Source organism: Microchirus variegatus (genome assembly GCF_963457635.1).
Source record: "Microchirus variegatus genome assembly, chromosome: 10".
NCBI lineage: Eukaryota > Metazoa > Chordata > Actinopteri > Pleuronectiformes > Soleidae > Microchirus > Microchirus variegatus.
In genome coordinates, this window is record NC_139811.1 from 7,169,332 (window position 1) to 7,188,919 (window position 19,588).

At 41.1% G+C, this 19,588-nt stretch overlaps 2 protein-coding genes across 2 annotated transcripts; one reads left to right on the forward strand and one right to left on the reverse strand.

Annotated features, from left to right (window-relative positions):
* Positions 1–1,968: 1,968 nt before the first annotated feature.
* On the forward strand, positions 1,969–7,995 carry LOC310932632 (glutaryl-CoA dehydrogenase, mitochondrial-like). Its single transcript, XM_083895962.1, has 12 exons — positions 1,969–2,032; positions 2,474–2,592; positions 2,925–2,954; positions 3,064–3,204; positions 3,314–3,376; positions 4,249–4,419; positions 4,523–4,652; positions 6,063–6,279; positions 6,370–6,473; positions 6,572–6,697; positions 7,038–7,198; positions 7,285–7,995. The coding sequence occupies exons 2-12, from the start codon at positions 2,487–2,489 to the stop codon at positions 7,356–7,358; spliced, it is 1,323 nt and encodes a 440-aa protein (XP_083752088.1). The 5' UTR covers positions 1,969–2,032; positions 2,474–2,486; the 3' UTR covers positions 7,359–7,995.
* Positions 7,996–13,765: 5,770 nt separating this feature from the next.
* farsa (phenylalanyl-tRNA synthetase subunit alpha) lies at positions 13,766–19,144 on the reverse strand. Its single transcript, XM_083896117.1, has 13 exons — positions 18,991–19,144; positions 18,165–18,302; positions 17,871–17,969; positions 17,665–17,783; positions 17,394–17,486; positions 16,979–17,107; positions 16,768–16,883; positions 16,271–16,355; positions 16,083–16,182; positions 15,816–15,984; positions 15,630–15,707; positions 14,939–15,053; positions 13,766–14,355 (listed from the first exon to the last, which is right to left on the reverse strand). Exons 1-13 carry the CDS (start codon positions 19,135–19,137, stop codon positions 14,250–14,252), a joined length of 1,494 nt encoding a protein of 497 aa, XP_083752243.1. The 5' UTR covers positions 19,138–19,144; the 3' UTR covers positions 13,766–14,249.
* Positions 19,145–19,588: the final 444 nt, after the last annotated feature.

The following is a 19,588-nucleotide window of genomic DNA, read 5'->3' on the forward strand; positions in this document are numbered from 1 at the left end:
GATACTAAGTTAATATATTGAGATACTAAGTCAATATATAGAGATACTAAGTCATTATTTTGAGATACTATCTCATTATTTTGAGATAGTGGGATCTTTATCTTTTCTTTTTTTTTGGCGGAAATGGGCTTCCATAATTAACAGACCACAGAGTGTCTAAGAAAAACAAATGTGATGCTGTAGCATTAGAAAGGTAGACTCCATTGTTTTTAAAGGGCTGGTTGACCTACATTAGAGACTGTATTGAATCATAATTGCACTACTACTACATCAGTCTGAAATTGCATCTTGCCTCACTGCTCTGTTTACAATGAAATCACAGGATCAGCATGCACCTGGTGCCCATTTTATTCACACCGTTATGTAAATAACGCAGGAAAATTAGTAAACGGTGTGCAGGGCAGACGTCTCTCCAATCTTTGACACGATTTACCTGTGGAACACAGAAATTAGAAGACATTAAGTGACAGGAAATGGATTGTTGCATCAATTACATGTTAGGTTCTCATTATGAAAATATAAGATGATATATATAGTATGTATATGTCATTTTTCTCAAACCAAACATCTGATTTACAGTATGTTAGTAGACATAGATGCATCTCAAAGTTGAATGTTTTCGACTTAATAAGTGCAAATGTAGGACGTTTCGCTTAGAGAACAGTAAAAATGTCTGTATGTATTTCCAGTATATTAGAAGTCATAGATGTGCTGAGCACAACTTTTTCAGTCCTGTCCAGAACTTTTGGGAATAGTTTTGATATAAAAACGCACACATGTGGGACATTTAACTCAAAATATCTCTAAAATTGTACAGTAAAAATGTCACCGGTGTCCTGAACACAACTTTATCGGTCTTTTTTTTTTATTACATCAAAAAGTTGAGAATTTCTTCACTGAAAAAGTGCCAAATGTGGGACTGTACTTTCAAATGTGCATGCAGATACAGATGCAGTGCCCTTGATGGTCATATGCTTCCTTTTATTACTTTTATCATAAAAGCCTTTCAAAGGAGGGCGTTAAAAATTCAATGTCAGACAGTTTGACCACAGAGAAATGAGTGTCATAGTTTGACCGCAGTATAAAACTGGGGTAAATATAGTTTTCACAATACTAACTGATAAGACACTTCCCATAGCCACACTCAGAGGCGCAGCTTGTGAACAGGCAAGGCAGGCAACTGCTTGGGGCCCCAAGCCGATAGGGGGCCCCCGACACTCGGAGCCTGGGGGCTGTTTTTAATGAAATGTGCAGTGACCAGGCGCATTCCGGTCCCCCTTGAAAAACAATGGGCGATTTGCAATGACATCCCAGTAGGAAACGTCCCTAAAGGGGCCCCACCTCACGTTAACCTGTGTGAAGTTATCGTTCTGCAAGTTGGAAAATGAAGAGGATTATTTACAGTGTAGTGTATTTTTTTAAAACTAAGTTTATATAGTTTTTTAAATTGAATTAATGCATTGTTCAAACATGAAAGTGCATGTTCTAACGTTTCTAATATCACTCTGCTCAATCTAATCTCATCGTACAATAGCACCTGAGTGCTACTCTTAATAACAGACTGCATATTGTTTATGTTTGAAGGGCGTAGGACACGACTGGATGAGAATTTACTGTCATGTGTCCTTGGAGTTCTGTACTACTTTGGGAACGCTCTCAAAAGTCGCCCCGCCCCTTTCCTCCACGCCCCTGCTAATGAGCCAATCAGATGCCGGCACAGTGGCAGCGGCGTCCTCAAAAGGCAGCCATCTTGAATGATGACAATTGCCTAAAAACTATCAATTATAAAAAGAGAGCCAGTCCATAGTTGTATGTCTTGTTTTTTATGCATTGTATGTACACAGTGGTAGTTTGTACTTCCGCACAAGAATGGTCAATAAAGTTTTAATCACTCGCAAACGCTTCACTGACGACGCCACACTAAACATGGCGTACTTTACGTGATGACGTCAGGTTGTGTTTTACCATTGAACGTCACTTGCTAGCTACAGGCAGGACAGAGGAGCAGGACCTGTTGTCCCACATATCTCAGGTGAGAGACACTGTCCAGTCACCCCCTCCCCTCTGCTTCTAATCAGTGTGATTCCACACAGAGATTATTAGTAGCTCATTGTCATGACAGTCATTCTGTTTATTCGTGTGTCGTTACTCATTGTCAATGCCTAAATATCGTGAGCTAGCGTCGTTAGCTTGTAGCTTACAGTGAACTTACACAACATGCACTCATGTGCTCTGGGGCTAATATAGCCAGACTGTGTGGACTAACGTGTTAAGTTTGCTTTTAAACATCTTAGTAAACAATTAATCTTAATTTAGGGAGATGCAGGCTACTACATGACTCGCCTGTTGTTTTAGTCTAATATTATGTTCCTTCTATTTGTATAACTGTGGCATACAACTGTTCCTACACTAGCTACTATGCATTATATATATGTAACATGTAACACATGAGTTGTGTGTCTTTATCTTACAGACTGGTCTCCATCATGGCTCTGAGGAGAGCTGTGTGCCGTCTCTTGGTCAACCCTCACAGGAGTGTCATCATCTCGGCTTGCAGAGCACAGAGCACAACTGCAACACCTGTTAGACAAGGTAGTGTTATGAATAATACTGATTTAAGGGACAGTTTGTGTGAATAGACATCAAATCAACATTTGATTTAATGTCTTGAGTGTTGAGCTGCAGTTATTTTCCAGCATGTCCATGAGCTGCCAGATTAAAAAAGATATGCGGTATATATAACGCTTACATATACTGCATTTGGAAAGATCACCGATGGGCTGTCACGGTGCTTGAAGATACAATTGTTGTGTGTAATTGTTTTAAAAAGGCTCATATCTTTAAACGTTGACATTATTACAGTTAATGGCAAAAATAAATGCTTATATTTCTGGATTAATCATTAATCCGATGTGTTTTCACAGATGCAGAGATTGGGCAGAAACCTAAAGCACGTAGGTGTTGATAAGTGACATTTTTAAATATATATCTAGTCCAAGAACATATTTCAGAAGTTGTGAGTTTTAAGGTTTTTGAATTATTCTCATTCTAAATATCTAACAGCTAAGGTGCAGTTTAACTGGCGTGATGCCCTGGACCTGGAGGGCCAGCTGACGGAGGAGGAGATCATGATCAGGGACTCTTTCCGCACCTACTGCCAAGAGAAGCTCATGCCTCGCATCCTGATGGCAAACAGAAATGAAGGTGAAAAATTCAGTCTTCAGGTCATTTCTTGATTTTGTTCAACATGGGTTTAGTTGAAATAATAATAATAATAATAAAAATGCTATTCCTGCGACTCTTTTTATTTTAGTGTTCCACAGAGAAATAGTGTCAGAGATGGGAGAGATGGGCGTCCTGGGGCCAACCATTAAAGGTCAGTCTGAGCAAGTTAACTCGGTTTTTATGAGCTCATGTTTCACTACTCACTGCATTATGTACATAATGGAGTGGGTGACAGACGTGTGCTTGTCCTGTGCTTTTATTGTAACGCTGAACATGTTTTACTGTCATTTCTAATAGATTTAAAGCGGAACTAGACCGGAAGTTCCTATTAACGCTGTTTTTTGGTGTGTATCTGCGTCATTGTTTATGAAGCCCTGAAGTTTTGAAACAAACAGTTCAGCACCGCAGTTCTCCGGAACAGCAGATCGTCCTGCTCTGGGCACTAGTCCGGGCACATCCGGTTGCGTACATTGAACCGCAGAAGAAGAATAACGTCGGTTGTGGAGGTGTTTCACGAGCGACAGTGTCTTCTGACTCTGGGTCTGACTCCGGGTCAAAGTCATAAAAGGGACTTCGGCGGGGAGTCGTGAAGAAGCTATTTTTAAACACTGTTAAAACAATGTTTTGATAATGAGTAGCTTCTGAAAGCAGGTGTGCCGAATGTCACTTCCGGGGTACTGGCCAATCACAACACAGTCTGTCTTCTCGGGCGAGATTTATGTCTGAAATAGCGCCTGACAAGTGCTTCAAAAAGGACAGATTTCTATCGGCTCGTTTTTCCAGCAACTAGGAGGTTTTTGACCATAAAAACAAGTTAATATATGTAAGTAGACCTCCATAACTAAACCTATATGTGCAACAGGACCACTCTATGTGAGCTTTAAGCCAAGTTTCTCCCTCACAACTGACTGTCTGAAATGGACTTTGCTCGTCTGCACTTTTGAACTGTATTTATTTGTATTTTTCCCCAGAGATCTGTAACTCCTCGTCCTGTTCTTTCTCTTTTGATATTTAATATAAAAGGTTACGGCTGTGCTGGCACAAGTTACGTTGCCTACGGCTTGATTGCCAGAGAAGTGGAGCGAGTGGACAGCGGCTATCGCTCCGTCATGAGCGTGCAGTCGTCGCTGGTCATGCATCCAATTAATGCCTATGGTACAGAGGAGCAGAAAGAGAAGTACCTCCCTAGGCTGGGTAAGATGAGGAAAAAAAAAAATCACATTTAAAAAGAACATTTATGTGTCATCCAAAGATGTTCAATCATCCTTGGTGTTGTAATCACCTCTGTCACCCTCAGCTTGTGGTGAAATCCTGGGTTGCTTCGGCTTAACGGAGCCAAACCATGGCAGTGACCCGGGCGGCATGGAAACCAGAGCCAAATACAATCCGTCCAGTCGCACCTACTCTCTCACTGGCTCAAAGACCTGGTGAGTAGTTTGTCTGTATGTGTGAGAAACAATCAAAGGATGAGGCGCTGAATTAAAGATCTCTTACTGATATAAATGTGGTCAAAAAAAAAAAAAATGCAAATCAGCAGTAACTGCAACCTCTAAAACATATGACGCAACATTTCTTTAGAAATGTTTCCAAAGAAAAACTGACCACAATAAAAAAAACACGTCATGAAGGCAGCAGTTATTTCAAGACTAGAAGTTGCTTTAGACTGGATTTGTTTTGGCCGGGCACTTCTCGTAGGTTGGAACGCGTACGAACATTATACCAGTGTGACATTTGTGGTTTGTCTGTGAAGTCACTCCACACTCTGATGGAACATGATCATCATTTTAACACCAGACTGTTTGTCCTCTTTGACCAAAGACATGAAGGATTATAAATAAAGTTATCAATTAACTTCTACATCATCAGTTAAAAAAAAAAGGTGGGGTAAAATAATCCGAATAAGTACAGTGACGTTATTGTTCGGATGTGGTGTGGGAGTGTATTCCAGGATTGAGATTAGTGAGCTGTATTGTGTTCCTCTTCAAGGTTTTTGTTGTCATACAGGACGTGACATGTCATTAATTGTCCACATGGTGGAGCTGTGTACACAGAGTACAGTTTAAAACTCATTTGGAGCAATTTTATGAAGTAAATAAGTGATAATATGTAGATTAAAGACACTTTACCTTTTTTTTGCTCAAATTTTGGAAGACATACTAACCTATGACTTTTTTTTGCAAATCTTGGAAAAATTAGTTTTTTGTCAAATTTTGGACAACTTTTTTTTTTTCTGTCAAATTTTGGACATCTTTTTTTAGTCAAATTATTATTATTATTTTTTTTTTACTTTTCTTTTGTCAAATTTTGGCTGACATACTAACCTATGACTTTGTTGTCAAATTTTGGAAAAACATTTTTTTTGTCAAATTTTGGAAATTTTTTTGTTTTTTACTTTTGTGTCAAATGTTGGACACATTTTGACTTTTTTGCCAAATTTTGGCTGACCTACTAAATTATGACTTTTGTCAAATTTTGGACAAACTTTTTTTGGGACTTTTTTGTCAAATTTTGGACAAACTTTTTTTGGGACTTTTTTGTCTAATTTTGGACAAATTATTATTATGTCAAATTTTGGACATTTTTTTGTCTAATTTTGGCTGAAATACTACCTATGACTTTTTTGTCAAATTATAACCTAGTCTACAAGACATAAATAAATTCAGGAAACTGCGAAGATAGAAGAGCCATAAATGTCATTTTCTGTAAAGGCAATGTTCGACATGATAAGAGAGGGAGAAAATTAATGGAATCATCCTTTATTATGGCCTTTAGAACAAATAGTAGCCATGTTGTTCTTGAGTCGTACCAGTGTTGACACTCTTTACCTTCATCATCAGGATCACCAACTCCCCCGTGGCAGACATCGCCGTGGTCTGGGCCAAATGTGACGACGGAAAGGTGCGCGGCTTCATCTTGGAGCGTGGCATGAAAGGCTTCTCCACGCCTAAAATAGAGGGAAAGTTCTCCCTGAGAGCCTCGACCACCGGTATGATCGTCATGGAGGAGGTGGAGGTTCCTGAGGAGAACCTGCTGCCTAAGATCACAGGCCTGGGAGTGAGTGGACTGGAACACGGGACTGTTACAGATGCAGAAATGTGTACAGGAATATTATTTACTCATCCGACTCCTTTTCCTTGGTTGCAGGGACCTTTCGGCTGCTTGAACAACGCTCGATATGGTATCGCGTGGGGCGCTTTGGGCGCTGCAGAGTTCTGCTTCCATGCAGCTCGTCAGTACACGCTCGACAGGTCAGAGGTCACGAAAAGAAACGTCTCTTTGCTCAGTAACCGCGTAGTAAATCGTCTCGATGACGATGTCCCACACCATTCTGTGCTCTCTGAACCAGAATCCAGTTTGGCGTGCCGCTGGCGAGGAATCAGCTGATGCAGAAGAAAATGGCCGACATGCTGACAGAGATAACCATCGGCCTGCAGTCGTGCCTGCAGCTGGGAAGACTCATCGATGAGAAAAAGTAACTCACTCTACACTACATGGTCTCTCTGACCTCGTTCTGTCAAAGCAAAAATGATTTCTCGACACGTGTCATGAAACTGACAAAGAGGAGTTGAAGTCATCAGGTCGAGCCTGAGCAAATTAGTGTCATAGTTTATGGATGTTCTATACAGTTAGCACAGCAAGTGTTTCTGGATGTGACAGAACCAAAAGCAGACTTTAAGAAATGGTCTGTTTGAGCAGGAAAATGTGTCCGAACTCAGCCATTCGTCTTAAACGTGTGATTTTTTCCGACTCTAAACCTGTCAACTTTAGTCTATTTGTCAGTGAAAAACTGATGTTTTTGTTCTTCTCGACAGAGCTGCCCCAGACATGATATCCATGCTGAAGAGGAACAGCTGTGGTAAAGCGCTGGACATCGCCCGGCAGGCCAGAGACATGCTGGGAGGAAACGGCATCGCAGACGAATACCACATCATCCGCCACGTCATGAACCTGGAGGCTGTCAACACGTATGAAGGTGAGGAGGAGGAGGAGAAAGGAGACTCAGAATTGAGGATCGTATCAGACCTGTTGAGCTGGTTTTCACTCGTGTCCCGTCCTCAGGTACTCACGACATCCACGCTCTGATCCTGGGCAGAGCCATCACAGGTCTGCAGTCCTTCACCGTGGACAAGTAAGACGTGACCAGCCAGGCAGAACTCGGCCGTCCTAAAACAACACAACACAACACAACAAGTCTGAAAGTCTGTTGTGACGTGTGATTAAATCTGATGTAGATTTTAAACTTAAAGAGGCCTACGCTATATATTTTTACTCTCGGTTGTATAGAAAACATCAAGGTTTCTTTTCACTGTAACTCGGTATTAAAGGTTTGAATGAGGTCAAGATACAGATTTGATTTGGTTACTGATGTATGCAGAGTGAATACTCGCATGATGATGCAGCAAAACAAGAAATCCATACAATTCATTTGAAATGTCTTGTAATTTGTCATTTATTTTATTATTTTATGATTTAGATCAAATGTCACGGTGTGCCTGCAGCACCTGACTCTAACACTAAGAAATTAATTTGAGTTTTAAATCAAATGCACGTTGGATAGTGTTTTCTTGCAGCTGCTATTGTACTGTATTACACTAAGAAAAAAAAACCACGTTCTTTCTTTCACTTTACTGCAGTTTGACCTCTGATATTTATGTGATCTCCATTATCATGTGTTCAGTAGAGAAGACGAGAATCAAAGCTTTCAAATGACAGAAATACATTTGTTTGTGTGAGATATTGTGCTCAGGGTTAAAGGGTTAAAATAAATACGACTTTGGTATGAGCAAAGTATTTATTTTTTTAATTTTATTTATGATTATTTAAAAAAAGCCACATATGTGGAGCAGCTGTGATGTAATACAACAGTGTGGTAAACCTTTTGTCCTCATTACCAGCAAATAATCATTTTAAAAGTCACAATCTCAATATTGATCAACAAATAATTGTGATTACCATGTTGGCCAGATCTTAGATCCAGGGCCGGCCAAAGCCTCCATGGGGCCCTAAGCTAAATTTGATCTTGGGGCCCTCTGTCACTGCCAATAATAATGATTATTGATCGTTCACACACCTACTAAACTAAAGGTATTCTACTTATTCTACTCTGTCACGAATACGCTTGTAAAACTAAATGTGAGAACTTTTTGTTTGACACCAGATTTTCAAACTTACAGAAAAATCTTTCAATTAATATTTGGCAAAATCAGCAACTCCCCCTACTGGCAACACAGAGAATCAATACATGAACCCAAACGGTGTATAAATAAAATATTAAGATATAAAGGTCTGAAAATCTAAAAAAAATGTGAACAAGCTCTGGGGGGGATTCAAAATACACTCCTGTAATACAAAGATTCGACTTGTATATGTAAAAAACACAGCATTAAATAAAATAAACAAATAAATATCAAACAAATACTTAAATAATACTGTAAATCAACAGAGGCACCCGGAACAAGGTAATAAAAATGGCTTTTCAATATAAAAATAAAGTTAAATGATCACATCTGACAACTATGTAAAAACTGCAGATATTTGAAATCATCTGCCGGGCCAGATAACAACAACAATAACAACGTAATCGAACAGATCAAAGCTTATAGTTCTGCATAGAAATGCACTGCAACGTCACCTCAAAGTGAAACCACAATGATTACATAAGCAGTTTTGTTCATAAAACTCAGACATCGTTTAAATTTAGCATTAATCTCTGTTCCTTTACTCACCACAAGCTGCTTCCTGTAAACTCCCACCAGCTCACACCACGACACAGACTCAATGAGGCCTTTTCAAGGCAGCCATTTTGATTGGTCACACAGGACAAGTGCAGGTGTAAATCATTCAACTAATGATGGCTGAGAGATCGCACAACTATCACTACTCCTAACATCTGACTCAATAGTATGATATTAATCATATATCTTAGACTCGACAACACATAAGAAAGGGTGAAGATGTTCAAGTGTCTGTCGTGGAAGATCACAATAACAACGCTAATAGTCTTACACACTTGACCTTTAATGTTCAAAGATCAACAAACCACAAATACGTGGATTTCAGGGAATTCCAACTGTGTGGAACCCACATGGTGTCTGTGTGTGTGTGTGTTCTTGTACTTGAGGCATACTGAGGACCAGTGAGGGTTTTTAACCAACAAAGTGAGGTCATTTTTACAAAGTGAGGACATTTTGGCCAGTCCTCACTTCCTTAGGTTGTAAACATGCATATATCAGAGGTCCTCAATTTGGTACAAAAACCCGTTTTCCAGCCCTGGTGTTTCACACACTTTTTGCTCTGGGGCTCCATCTGCAGACACGTTATGGTACTGCACCCAGTAGTTCTTTGTAGATGTCATTTATGAAGTAGATATTTGTGGATATAAGTGGAAATGCTGGTCCTCACTTTGTCAGCACTTTACCTGGTCCTCAGTATGCAGCGAGTACAAGAATGTGTGTGTGTGTGTGTGTGTGTGTGTGTGTGTGGGATCAGTGGCTTCTCAGTAACTCAGAGGAATTAAGGACAGAACGACAGCAGCAGAGTTAAGTAAAGCCAGTGTATGAGAGTGAGTGGGCGTGGCCTGAGAGTGAGTGGGCGGGGCCTGAGAGTGGACAAGTGGACTTTCAGCACCAAGGACAGAGCCGGAGGAGAATCACACACACAACAAACAGGAGCTGCCATATAAAGGTGAGAGTGACAGCGGTTCTTCTGTTTGTTGTTGTTGTTGTTGTTGTTTTCTGACATCATTCTCTTGTTTTTCACTTACAGCCCGACTGTCATGTCTGGACTATGTTCTGTGTCTGAGTGAGGAGGAGGAGGAGGAGGAGGAAGAAACCTCTAAAACATCCACTTGTGATTGAATCTCATAATAATAAACAAAGGGTTAAAAACATGAACGGCTCTAACTTGACTCAGGAGGCTCAGGCGTTCCTGTACTCGTCCTCCATGGACGAGCCTCTGTACAGACAGTACAAGCCTCAGGTGAAGGAGCTGATCCCTCTGCCCAAGGCCGTGCTCTACCTGCTCATGGCTGCTCTGGTGGTGGTCGGAGTCGCGTATGCTATCATCGGACATCTCATCAAGGACCTGGCCATGGACATCGCAGGTACTACACACACACACTTACAGTACTATGAGAACACAATACAGTTTCATCTGAGCCAATACACTGTATAATATTTGGAATGTGGTAGTATTTGTGTTTATGCTACGTTCTACTACTACTACAACTACTACTCAAACTACTATTACAACTACTGCTACTGCTCCTACTACTACTACTACTGCTACTTCTACTACTACAACTACTGCTACTACTACTACAACTGCTACTTCTCCAACTCCAACTACTACTCCAACTAATACTACAACAACTACTACTGCTGCTACTTCTACTCCAATTAATACTACTACTATTACTACTTCTACTACTACTAATTCAACTACTGCTACTACTTTACTACAACTACTACTTCTACCACTTCTACCACAACTACTACTACTTCTACTCCAACTAATACTACTACAACAGCTACTACTTGAACTACTATTACAACTACTGCTTCTACTACTCCAACTCCAACTAATACTACTACTACAACTGCAACTATAACTACTACTGCTACTACTTCTACTACTCCAATTAATACTACTACTATTACTTCTACAACTACTATTACTACTACTTTACTACTACAACTACTGCTACTACTACAATTACTGCTGCAACTACTACTACTTCTCGTACTACTTCTATTACAACTACTGCTCTACTATAACAACAATAACAACTACTATTACTATTTCTTCTACTACTTCTAGTACTACTTCTTAAACTACTCCTGCAGTTACTACTAATAATTGGTCTCATCAGAGAACAACTTACAGTCTATTTATTCCGTGTTTTATTTATCTGTTCACCGTTTTTCAACCCCGTTCAATCTAAACATGTGGAGTTTTTAAGTTTTTGTTTTAATTCAAAATTATTTTAAAGTTTGTCCTCTGGTTCTTCCAGGATACATGAAGTTCTAGTTTGGATCGTTGTCTTTCTATATCTTCGTTGTTATCGTTTGTATTAAGTCTATATAACTCTATATAACTCACGCCTGCCTTGTGTAGACTGCTTGTTGGGTCCAACCGGTGATGAAGATCTGGTCAAAGACCACAGTCCTCATGGCCTGTGCTCCAGTCATCCTCCCCCACATCCGTTTGCCCACAACGCCTTCCACGTGTGGGACCAGGACGACGTGGTCATCCCTCTGACCCTGGACGAGCACACGCCGCAGTCCAGTCCGCTGCTGCTCGCTGCCATTCCTTACATCCACTCCATCCCTTCCATCCACTCCATGCCCCATTTCTTCCCACACCTGCACAGCCCGACCAGCCACAGCTCTGTCGGCCTCTCCGGCAGCCCGGGGTCAAACAGGGAGGTCTGAATCTTTCAAGGACTTATGTGAATGAACAGAAAACGCTCTCTTCCCGTGCCTGCATCAGGATCTGGGCTCTCACTCTGAGATTGTTGGTGTATGAAGCCAGAGTCACCTTCTTTTTTTTTCTCCCTCCGTCCAAACACACACACTCTGACTCTCATAAACACTCTGTGATGTTCATTATGAAGCTGACTCATCACCGCTATTGATCATTTTAAAGGTCCAGTATGCAACATTTAGGCGACTTTATGGGCAGGAATTGTAGTTTTTGAAGGAAAAGCACTTTTTTTTTCAATGAATATAACACTAAATTAATCAGAAATACACTCTATACATTGTTAATGTGGTAAACGACTATTCTAGCAGCAAACGTCTGGTTTTTAATGGAATATGTACATAGGTGTATAGAGGCCATTTTCCAGTGTTCTAATGGTACATTGTGTTTGCTACTGGCGTTAGAAGACGATTGGATGATTAGAAAACCCTTGAAAACCCTTGTGCAATGATGTTAGCACAGCTGAAAACAGTTTTGCTGGTTCTTTGACAAAAGGGCAAAATTATTATTTGGAATAAAAATCATTATTTCTAATCTTGTCAATGTCTTGACTATATTTTCTATTCATTTTGCAACTCTTTTGATTAATAAAAGAGTGACTTTAAATGGAAAACAACAAAATTGTATAGGTGACCCCAAACTTTTGACCGGTACTGTACACAACACTCGTAGGTATGTTTATATCAGCGAATAAATGCTCTAAATTAACAAAAACCATGTTGCCTGAATGTACTTAAGCCAGAATGCTTTTTTGAATTTTTCACTGGAAGCTTATCACACATACGAAGAAGAACGGCATCCTTTCTGGCACGTAAAGGCCACCATAGTTCCCCGTGTCGCCATTAAATGTCACTTAATCTCACACACTAGACCAGGAGGACGATTCAAAAAGCAGCAGGTGATGTAAAAGTACATTAAAAATATAATAAGAGAACTAGCAAATACAATGATTCTGGTCATACCTGTCCTTCCCACACCGGCAACCCTACCTAACCACAGCTGTAACAACGGTGTTTGCCATAAAATCAAAACAGTGCACAATATTAGCGTTAGCTTCTCTTTGAAATGAGACAAAAATATGTCGTATACAAACCCACAAACATCTCAAAGTGCCTTTAAGGGAATACAAATGAGCCAACACTATCCAACCTATCAGACCATGGTAGGAATTGATATAGGAATCGATATAGGAATGTTAAGGGTGTTGAAGTGTTTTTTCAAGTCATTTCTGGGCCTCCAGTTTGAGATTGATACCAGGGTTTCAGAGATTAGATGTGTACAGATGCAGTTGTAGGGTTTTAACCCGATTTAACTAAGAATACGAAGGAAGGTTGAATCCAGAAGAAGTCAGTAATGCTGCATCAACTGTCACACAATACCAACAGATAAAGAGGATACGGCTTCAACATAATCCACCTGTGCAACAAGAGATTATATAGCGACTCAAGTGACAGAAGATCACAGGTTCGATCTCGTCCGTAACACTTTCCGTCATCGGCGTTTAAATAAAAATAAAAAAGGGAAAACAAGGTGCAGGAGATCAGCGTAAATCTGCAAATGTCAAGAGCAACAAAGCTGCTTTCAGCCAGTAAACCAACCAGCTGGTCCTCGTCTCGCGTACTCACACTAAAACGTTATTTCAAGACACAGAGGGATTATCTTTAGTGGAAGACTTAGTGGAGTTCCAGCAATTCAACATGTACACAACGTAATCCCTGCAGCCTTTTGTATCACAGGTGTTTCAAGGATTCCCCTCATCTGGGAGTTAATTATAGCACAAATAATAATACCAGCTTTAAGTGGTTAGTGTGAGCACCTACATCCACAAGTGAAGTGCACAGTGAAATAGATGTTTGGTTCAATGCTGGTGGTTCAAGAAAAGGTCAAATATAATCCCAAATCTGTCAAACGACAGTCAAATCACTTGATTTGCCGACTCCTTCACAGGTAAATGTAAAATCCAATAGTGAAAATTGTGTGGAGTCAGGTTTTTACATCATATTCTAGTAGTGATTCATTCTTCAGAGTAGCAGAGACTAAAGGGACTTTAAGTGTTTTTTAATTATCTGGATCATGTGGACGTGTTAATGACCATGTACTTCAATCGGTAAATCCACCAAATCCACAGGGAACAACAACAACAGTTTGTTGGCAGACATTGGCAGTTTCCCCCGAGTCACTGCTGCCAGGGTCATGTCACAGGTGCCAACAAAGACTAATCCAGGTCAGATTATAAACCATTCACTATTAAAATAAATAAAACACTCAAGTCATGTTGTAATCTGAAAGACTTCATTGAGTTTGTCAACACAGTTGCGCATTTCCCTGTAAAAATAGGTCATAATTGTGGTCGGTGAGTAACTTCATGAATGTAACAAAGTCTGGACTCGCACTGATGTTCTGGACAGCACAGAGCAGGGAATAAGTTCATGATTCTACACTAATCTCTCCTCAGAGAGAGTCAGTGAGCGGTTACATGATTAAAGGTCAAATCTGTCCATCCAACAAACCAATATCATACAATATAAAGATATGGGTGAAGCTCAGGAGTCCAGGCGACATATGGGGCCGTCGTAGACCATCTGCAGGTTCACCTTGTGTCCCACGAGTTCTCGGATGTTGTTGATGCCGTATTTAATCATGGTGGGTCTGCGGGAGGACAGAAGACGGAGAGAGACGCTGAGCAGCAGCTCAAAAAATCAACCATAAACAAGTGTCGAGTTTAACAAGAGTGAGGCGTGACGGGTCAGAGGAAGGTGGGAGAGGATTAGTGAGACTGTAGATCACCTGCTGCAGACTAAATCAGCTGTGACAACTACTACACGACATGTTATTCTGAGCAGTTCGAACATTTAAGATTTTAATATAAATGACTAAATCATTAAAGCTTTGTGCTCATAGAAATAATACTCTTTGGGCAATATAACCATACTCTTAATAAAGTGAATAATCCCTTTGGTCACTGGTCATTATTTTGTCCTGCCCTGCCTTTAGGACAAAAGTCCTCATCTTTGGACTTGTCCCCTTGTTATGGGCAGACGTTTTCCTCTGTGTCCTCTGTTTGAGACCCTGCACACAGTCACTGGTGGACAGAGGAGGGCAAACTTGGACACGTTGTCCACTCGGAACCGACAATTTGTGGAACGACCAGGAAGAATATTTAGTTCCGTTTCCAAAAATGATGTGGCATTAAGATCAAATGCATGTAAGAAACACTTGATTCATATTTCACCTTTCCAGAGACAGACCCCAGGCGATCACAGACACGTCCTCAGGGAGACCCATGGGCAGCAGCATCTCTGGTCTGAAAACCCCAGAGTTCCCCACTTCCACCCACTTCTTAAGCCCTGTGTCGAGGGAATAAACGAGAACAAATCCACAAATTAGAACTGCTTACAAAAGACAGGGATAGAGGTTTTTCACGTCGATTTGGTATTTCTCACAGGACAACTTGTATCAACGCGTGGACGCTGCTTTTAACTAAATCCCCTTCATGATATGATTTCATGCAACAGTATAATCTGTAACATGAGCAGCTTAATGATATCGCTCAGATAATGTGCCAACCAGCAGGTTTCCAAAATCTATTTAAAAAAACAAACTTACGTAACAATTTCTCTGAAAAGCCACACAAGTAGAGGATAATCCTGTTTTAAATGTATCAGATTACAAAGTATCTTCAATTTAAAGTGAATAATCCTTTTGGTCATTATTTTATATTTTGTCCTGCCCTGCCTTTAGGACAAAGTCCTCATCTTTGGACTTGTCCCCTTGTTATGGGCAGAGGTTTTGCTCTGTGTCCTCTGTTTGAGACCCTGCACACAGTCACTGGTGGACAGAGGAGGGCAAACTGGACACAATTTGTGGAAAAAACAGGTTATTTAGGGATGGAAAGTACAAGCAGAGAGAAGGCTGCGTCTTACCTTCGTGGTAGCTGAATATTTCCATGCTGGGCTCTGTGTACGGGTTAAAGGCTGGTTTGAAACGAAGTTTGGTGATTCCTACAAAAAACAGAAGAAGTAGATCATGTTCATATGCTATTGTGCATCTTGCTTGATTTACAAGCACAACATCCTCAGAAACATTTAAAGTCTGATATAGATCCTGACCTAGTTTGGTGAAGAACTGGTGGAGGATGCCCATGAGGTCTCCCAGTGTGAGTCCATAGTCGGCCACCACGCCTTCAATCTGATGGAACTCGGCCAGATGTGTGGCATCTAAGGTCTCATTCCTGAACACGCGGTCGATGGAGAAATACTTGACCGGTGTGAATTTCTCCTGGTGGAAGACGTGTGGTTAACAAGGTAAACAGAACTTCAGGAAGCCGTTGACTGTGAAAAGTCAAAAGAGTGCGTGTACTTTGAAGAGCGACTCACCTGCTGTGCGAGCTTATACAACATGCGTGCGCTGACGGCTGTAGTGTGAGTGCGGAGGATGTTCTTCTGAGCCTCCTCGATCTTCCAGTCGTATTTGTACCTGAAACAACAGCACCATGGCATCATGGATTGTCGTACAAGTGAAAACTGTGACATTAATCGCTACTATGTGATTATTATCGTCTCACCCTTGTGAACCGTAGCCTCCCTCTGAGTGGACTTTCTTCACTCTCTCCAGATAATCCTGTGGGAAGTCATGGGCGAGTGCTGGATCTGGAACAACAATGTTCATGTTTAAACCAACACAAATACATTTTACACTTAGGTCACAGGGACAAACACAGCAATATGCTTTCCATTTGTAACAGACAATCACGAACACGCGCTAAATGATTAGTCGAGCAGGACCACACACACAAACATAACAATTTCTAGCAGTGATTCCAGGGAGAAACCAGCAACACCAGCATCCACATCCATTTTCCTCTAAATGAGAAAATACAGCCCCGTTCTATCAGGAATCAGGACTTCCATTCAAACTGACTTCTTTTAGCAATAGGAGGAGTTTCCCTCTGGTGGTTATTAAATATATTATTTACGAAAACCACCTTTTACACACAGTGTGTGCGGGTGAATCAGGTCAGAAATCAGCCCGATTATTACTCCAGTGTGGGGTCAACCTTACCAGACAGGAAGAAGGTGTCATGCTGGTCTCTGGCTGGATGCTGCTGAGGCTGGAACAGGCAGTCAAAGTTCCAGAAGGAGCTTTCAATGAAGTTGTTGGTCGGCATCTCGCTGAAGCTGCAGCAGAACAGACAGACATATTTATTTATTTACTGTGTGTTTTTTTTTTTTTTAAGATTCTGTGTGCACAACTTCTATTTAGAGATACTCACCCCATCTCCAGAAAGATCTGTCTGAACTGCGTTCGAACCTTCATGAGTGGGTGCAGGTGGCCACAGTCTGGAGCGACACCCAAGGCCTCAAAGTTGTAGGGTTTGAAGTTCTTCTCTTTCCAGCTGCCACTGGAAAACAGCAAGGAGAATACAGAGGCAGTTACAAAAGGAATCTGGGAAAATAAGGCACTTCACCATTATCCTCATTTGAATCACGTTTTGTCCTGCCCTGCCTTTAGGACAAAAGCCCTCATCTTTGGACTTGTCCCCTTTTTTATGGGCAGAGGTTTCTTTGTGTCCTCTGTTTGAGACCCTGCACACAGTCACTGATGGACAGAAGAGGGCAAACTTGGACACATTGTGCGGTTTGTTTGATAAGTACATATCAAACAAACACGAGGAAGAACATACTCACTTGGCAATCATCTCAGGCGTGAGCTCCGTCTCCTGCTTGGTGATGGTGGTGCTGAATGAGCTTCCTTTAGTGATCCAGTAAGTCTTCACGGTCCTGAACATAGACAGAAAATACTTCTATTATTAGGACAGTAAAAGATGGATGCTGGGACACTGTTGCTGCAATGCTGACTTTAGGAGGACAACCACTGAGTCACAACAAACCCTCTACTGCCACCTACTGACAGACAAAGACACATTCACCATTTCTTGTCCACAGGTCTAGGACTTACACTTCAGCGAGCAGTTTCCTCTTCTTCAGTTCATTCTTCTCCTTCTCCTCCAGGTCAGAAGCGCTGCCTTTCTGTACCAGCAGCAGCTTCCCTCTGACCTGGTCTTCTATGCTCTCCACCTGACGACGACACAAACAAAAACACATCAACAACTCTGTTTATGAGACCATTAAATCACAGGGAGCACATGCAAACAAGACACGTACTGTTGAGAATATCCTTGGTCCACCCTCGTGTGCTTTGTCCAGTCTGATCCACTTGTTGGACATGGCCTTGCTGAAGCCGATCTTCCCGAAGGACATTTTCTTCACAAGGGAAAAATACAACAACGTCAATGAAAACACAACCGACATTAGACACGGCATCATCATCTGTCATTCATAGGCTATTTTTAAGATGAATCTAATAGTCTGAGGAGTTACTACAGTCTCTTACAGTTTGAGTTGTGCACATGATGCGTTCACTGCCCCTGTGGTGGAGCAGCTGTGTCCAGCACTCACCATGAGATCACTCTGTGCCAGACCCTCCTGTGGGACGGAGCTGAAGACCCGGGCTTCATGGCTGCCGTGCTCCGCTATCTCCTTTCCTTCCTCCGTCAGCTCCCAGTGTTTGGAGGTGCGGAGCTCGGCCGCGATGACCTGCACGGTGGGAAACGAATATGAATGTCATGATTCATCTTAAAAATAAAAAACTATCTCCCAAACTAAATGCATAATATTCACACATATGCAAGGTTGCCATCATACAGAGGCTCCAAGTTATTAAATGAATGATATATACACTATATAGCCAGCAAACAAGTCAATATTAGCAGAAATACATAAAACACACCCAAGATAATGAGTATACACATAATATCTCTAATAAATGGTTTAAAATTACTTGTTTATAAAACCTTCAGGGTAAGAACTTTTCAAAAATATAACCGAAAATAGTTCCATGTACACGCACAGGTGTTGCTAATCAATTTGCTTAATTGGCTATCAGTTTCAGGGTGCATGCTAGTTCAAGTGAACATGAATTGTTAGCATCATTATCCCAAACACCTGTGATTTTCATGCTAACACGTGAAATTGTCTGTTGTGAACGGTGAGCCAGGTTTTACTCGAAACGCGAGGAAGCTAAATGTAACCCAGCCATCTTTAATATGATTATTTACACCTTGTCTAGCCCTAGTGTCAAAATGCTAAGCTAACTCAACCTCGTAGTTCCAACTGACACTTATATCGAGCCCGTGGAGTTAAACCGCTTTATTGCATCATTCACTGAATGAACAGTGTTGTTTGGGACGGACTTCCTGAGCCCAAACAGTCCGCGTTTACTCACGTCGCCGACCGCCTGCAGACTCTTCACGGCTCCGACGATGACCTGGTGGTCCACGCCGAGGCTGTCGGCCACGTCCAGGCTGTCCACGCCATCGTCCGCCTTCTCGATCCGCTGAAGGAGCGTCTCCACCACACCGGTGTCCGCCATGCTGGGATCTTAACGCGTAGAAAAGAGCGGATGTGACGTCATTGTTCCAGAGTCAGATGACGGAAGTTGTGGTCACGGTTTTGTTTCGAAGGCGTAAATTCAGAATGAAAATATTATTACATGATTTCTATTTAATTAATTTCTACTATATTCCCGAATAGCAGTGTTAACAAAGGTCAATCATCACGTTGTATTTCTTTTAAAAAAACAAAACAATTTAAGGGCTACTTTTATTATTTACGTTTTTCATTCAATTATTTCTTATCACAAATTGTTTTTGCTTTCATCCAATTCCTTTATTGTTCTGTGCCATTTAAAACTAATATGCATTATATTATTTGGGACAAGATAAAAGCCTGCACTCATATTTATATCATATTTAAATATACTGTATTTCTTGTCACCGTGTGTGATAGAACACTTTTACTAATGGGCCATTAATTACCAGTGA

Excerpts from the sequence above, each read along its gene's own strand:
- LOC310932632 (XM_083895962.1), top strand. The coding sequence starts at position 2,487 with ATGGCTCTGAGGAGAGCTGTGTGCCGTCTCTTGGTCAACCCTCACAGG. Across the intron at positions 3,377-4,248 it reads CCTGGGGCCAACCATTAAAG|GTTACGGCTGTGCTGGCACA; the intron begins GTCAGTCTGAGC and ends TTAATATAAAAG. Across the intron at positions 6,280-6,369 it reads CTAAGATCACAGGCCTGGGA|GGACCTTTCGGCTGCTTGAA; the intron begins GTGAGTGGACTG and ends CCTTGGTTGCAG.
- farsa (XM_083896117.1), bottom strand. The coding sequence starts at position 19,137 with ATGGCGGACACCGGTGTGGTGGAGACGCTCCTTCAGCGGATCGAGAAG. Across the intron at positions 17,108-17,393 it reads ACGCCTGAGATGATTGCCAA|TGGCAGCTGGAAAGAGAAGA; the intron begins GTGAGTATGTTC and ends GCTGTTTTCCAG. Across the intron at positions 15,985-16,082 it reads TGTATAAGCTCGCACAGCAG|GAGAAATTCACACCGGTCAA; the intron begins GTGAGTCGCTCT and ends GTCTTCCACCAG.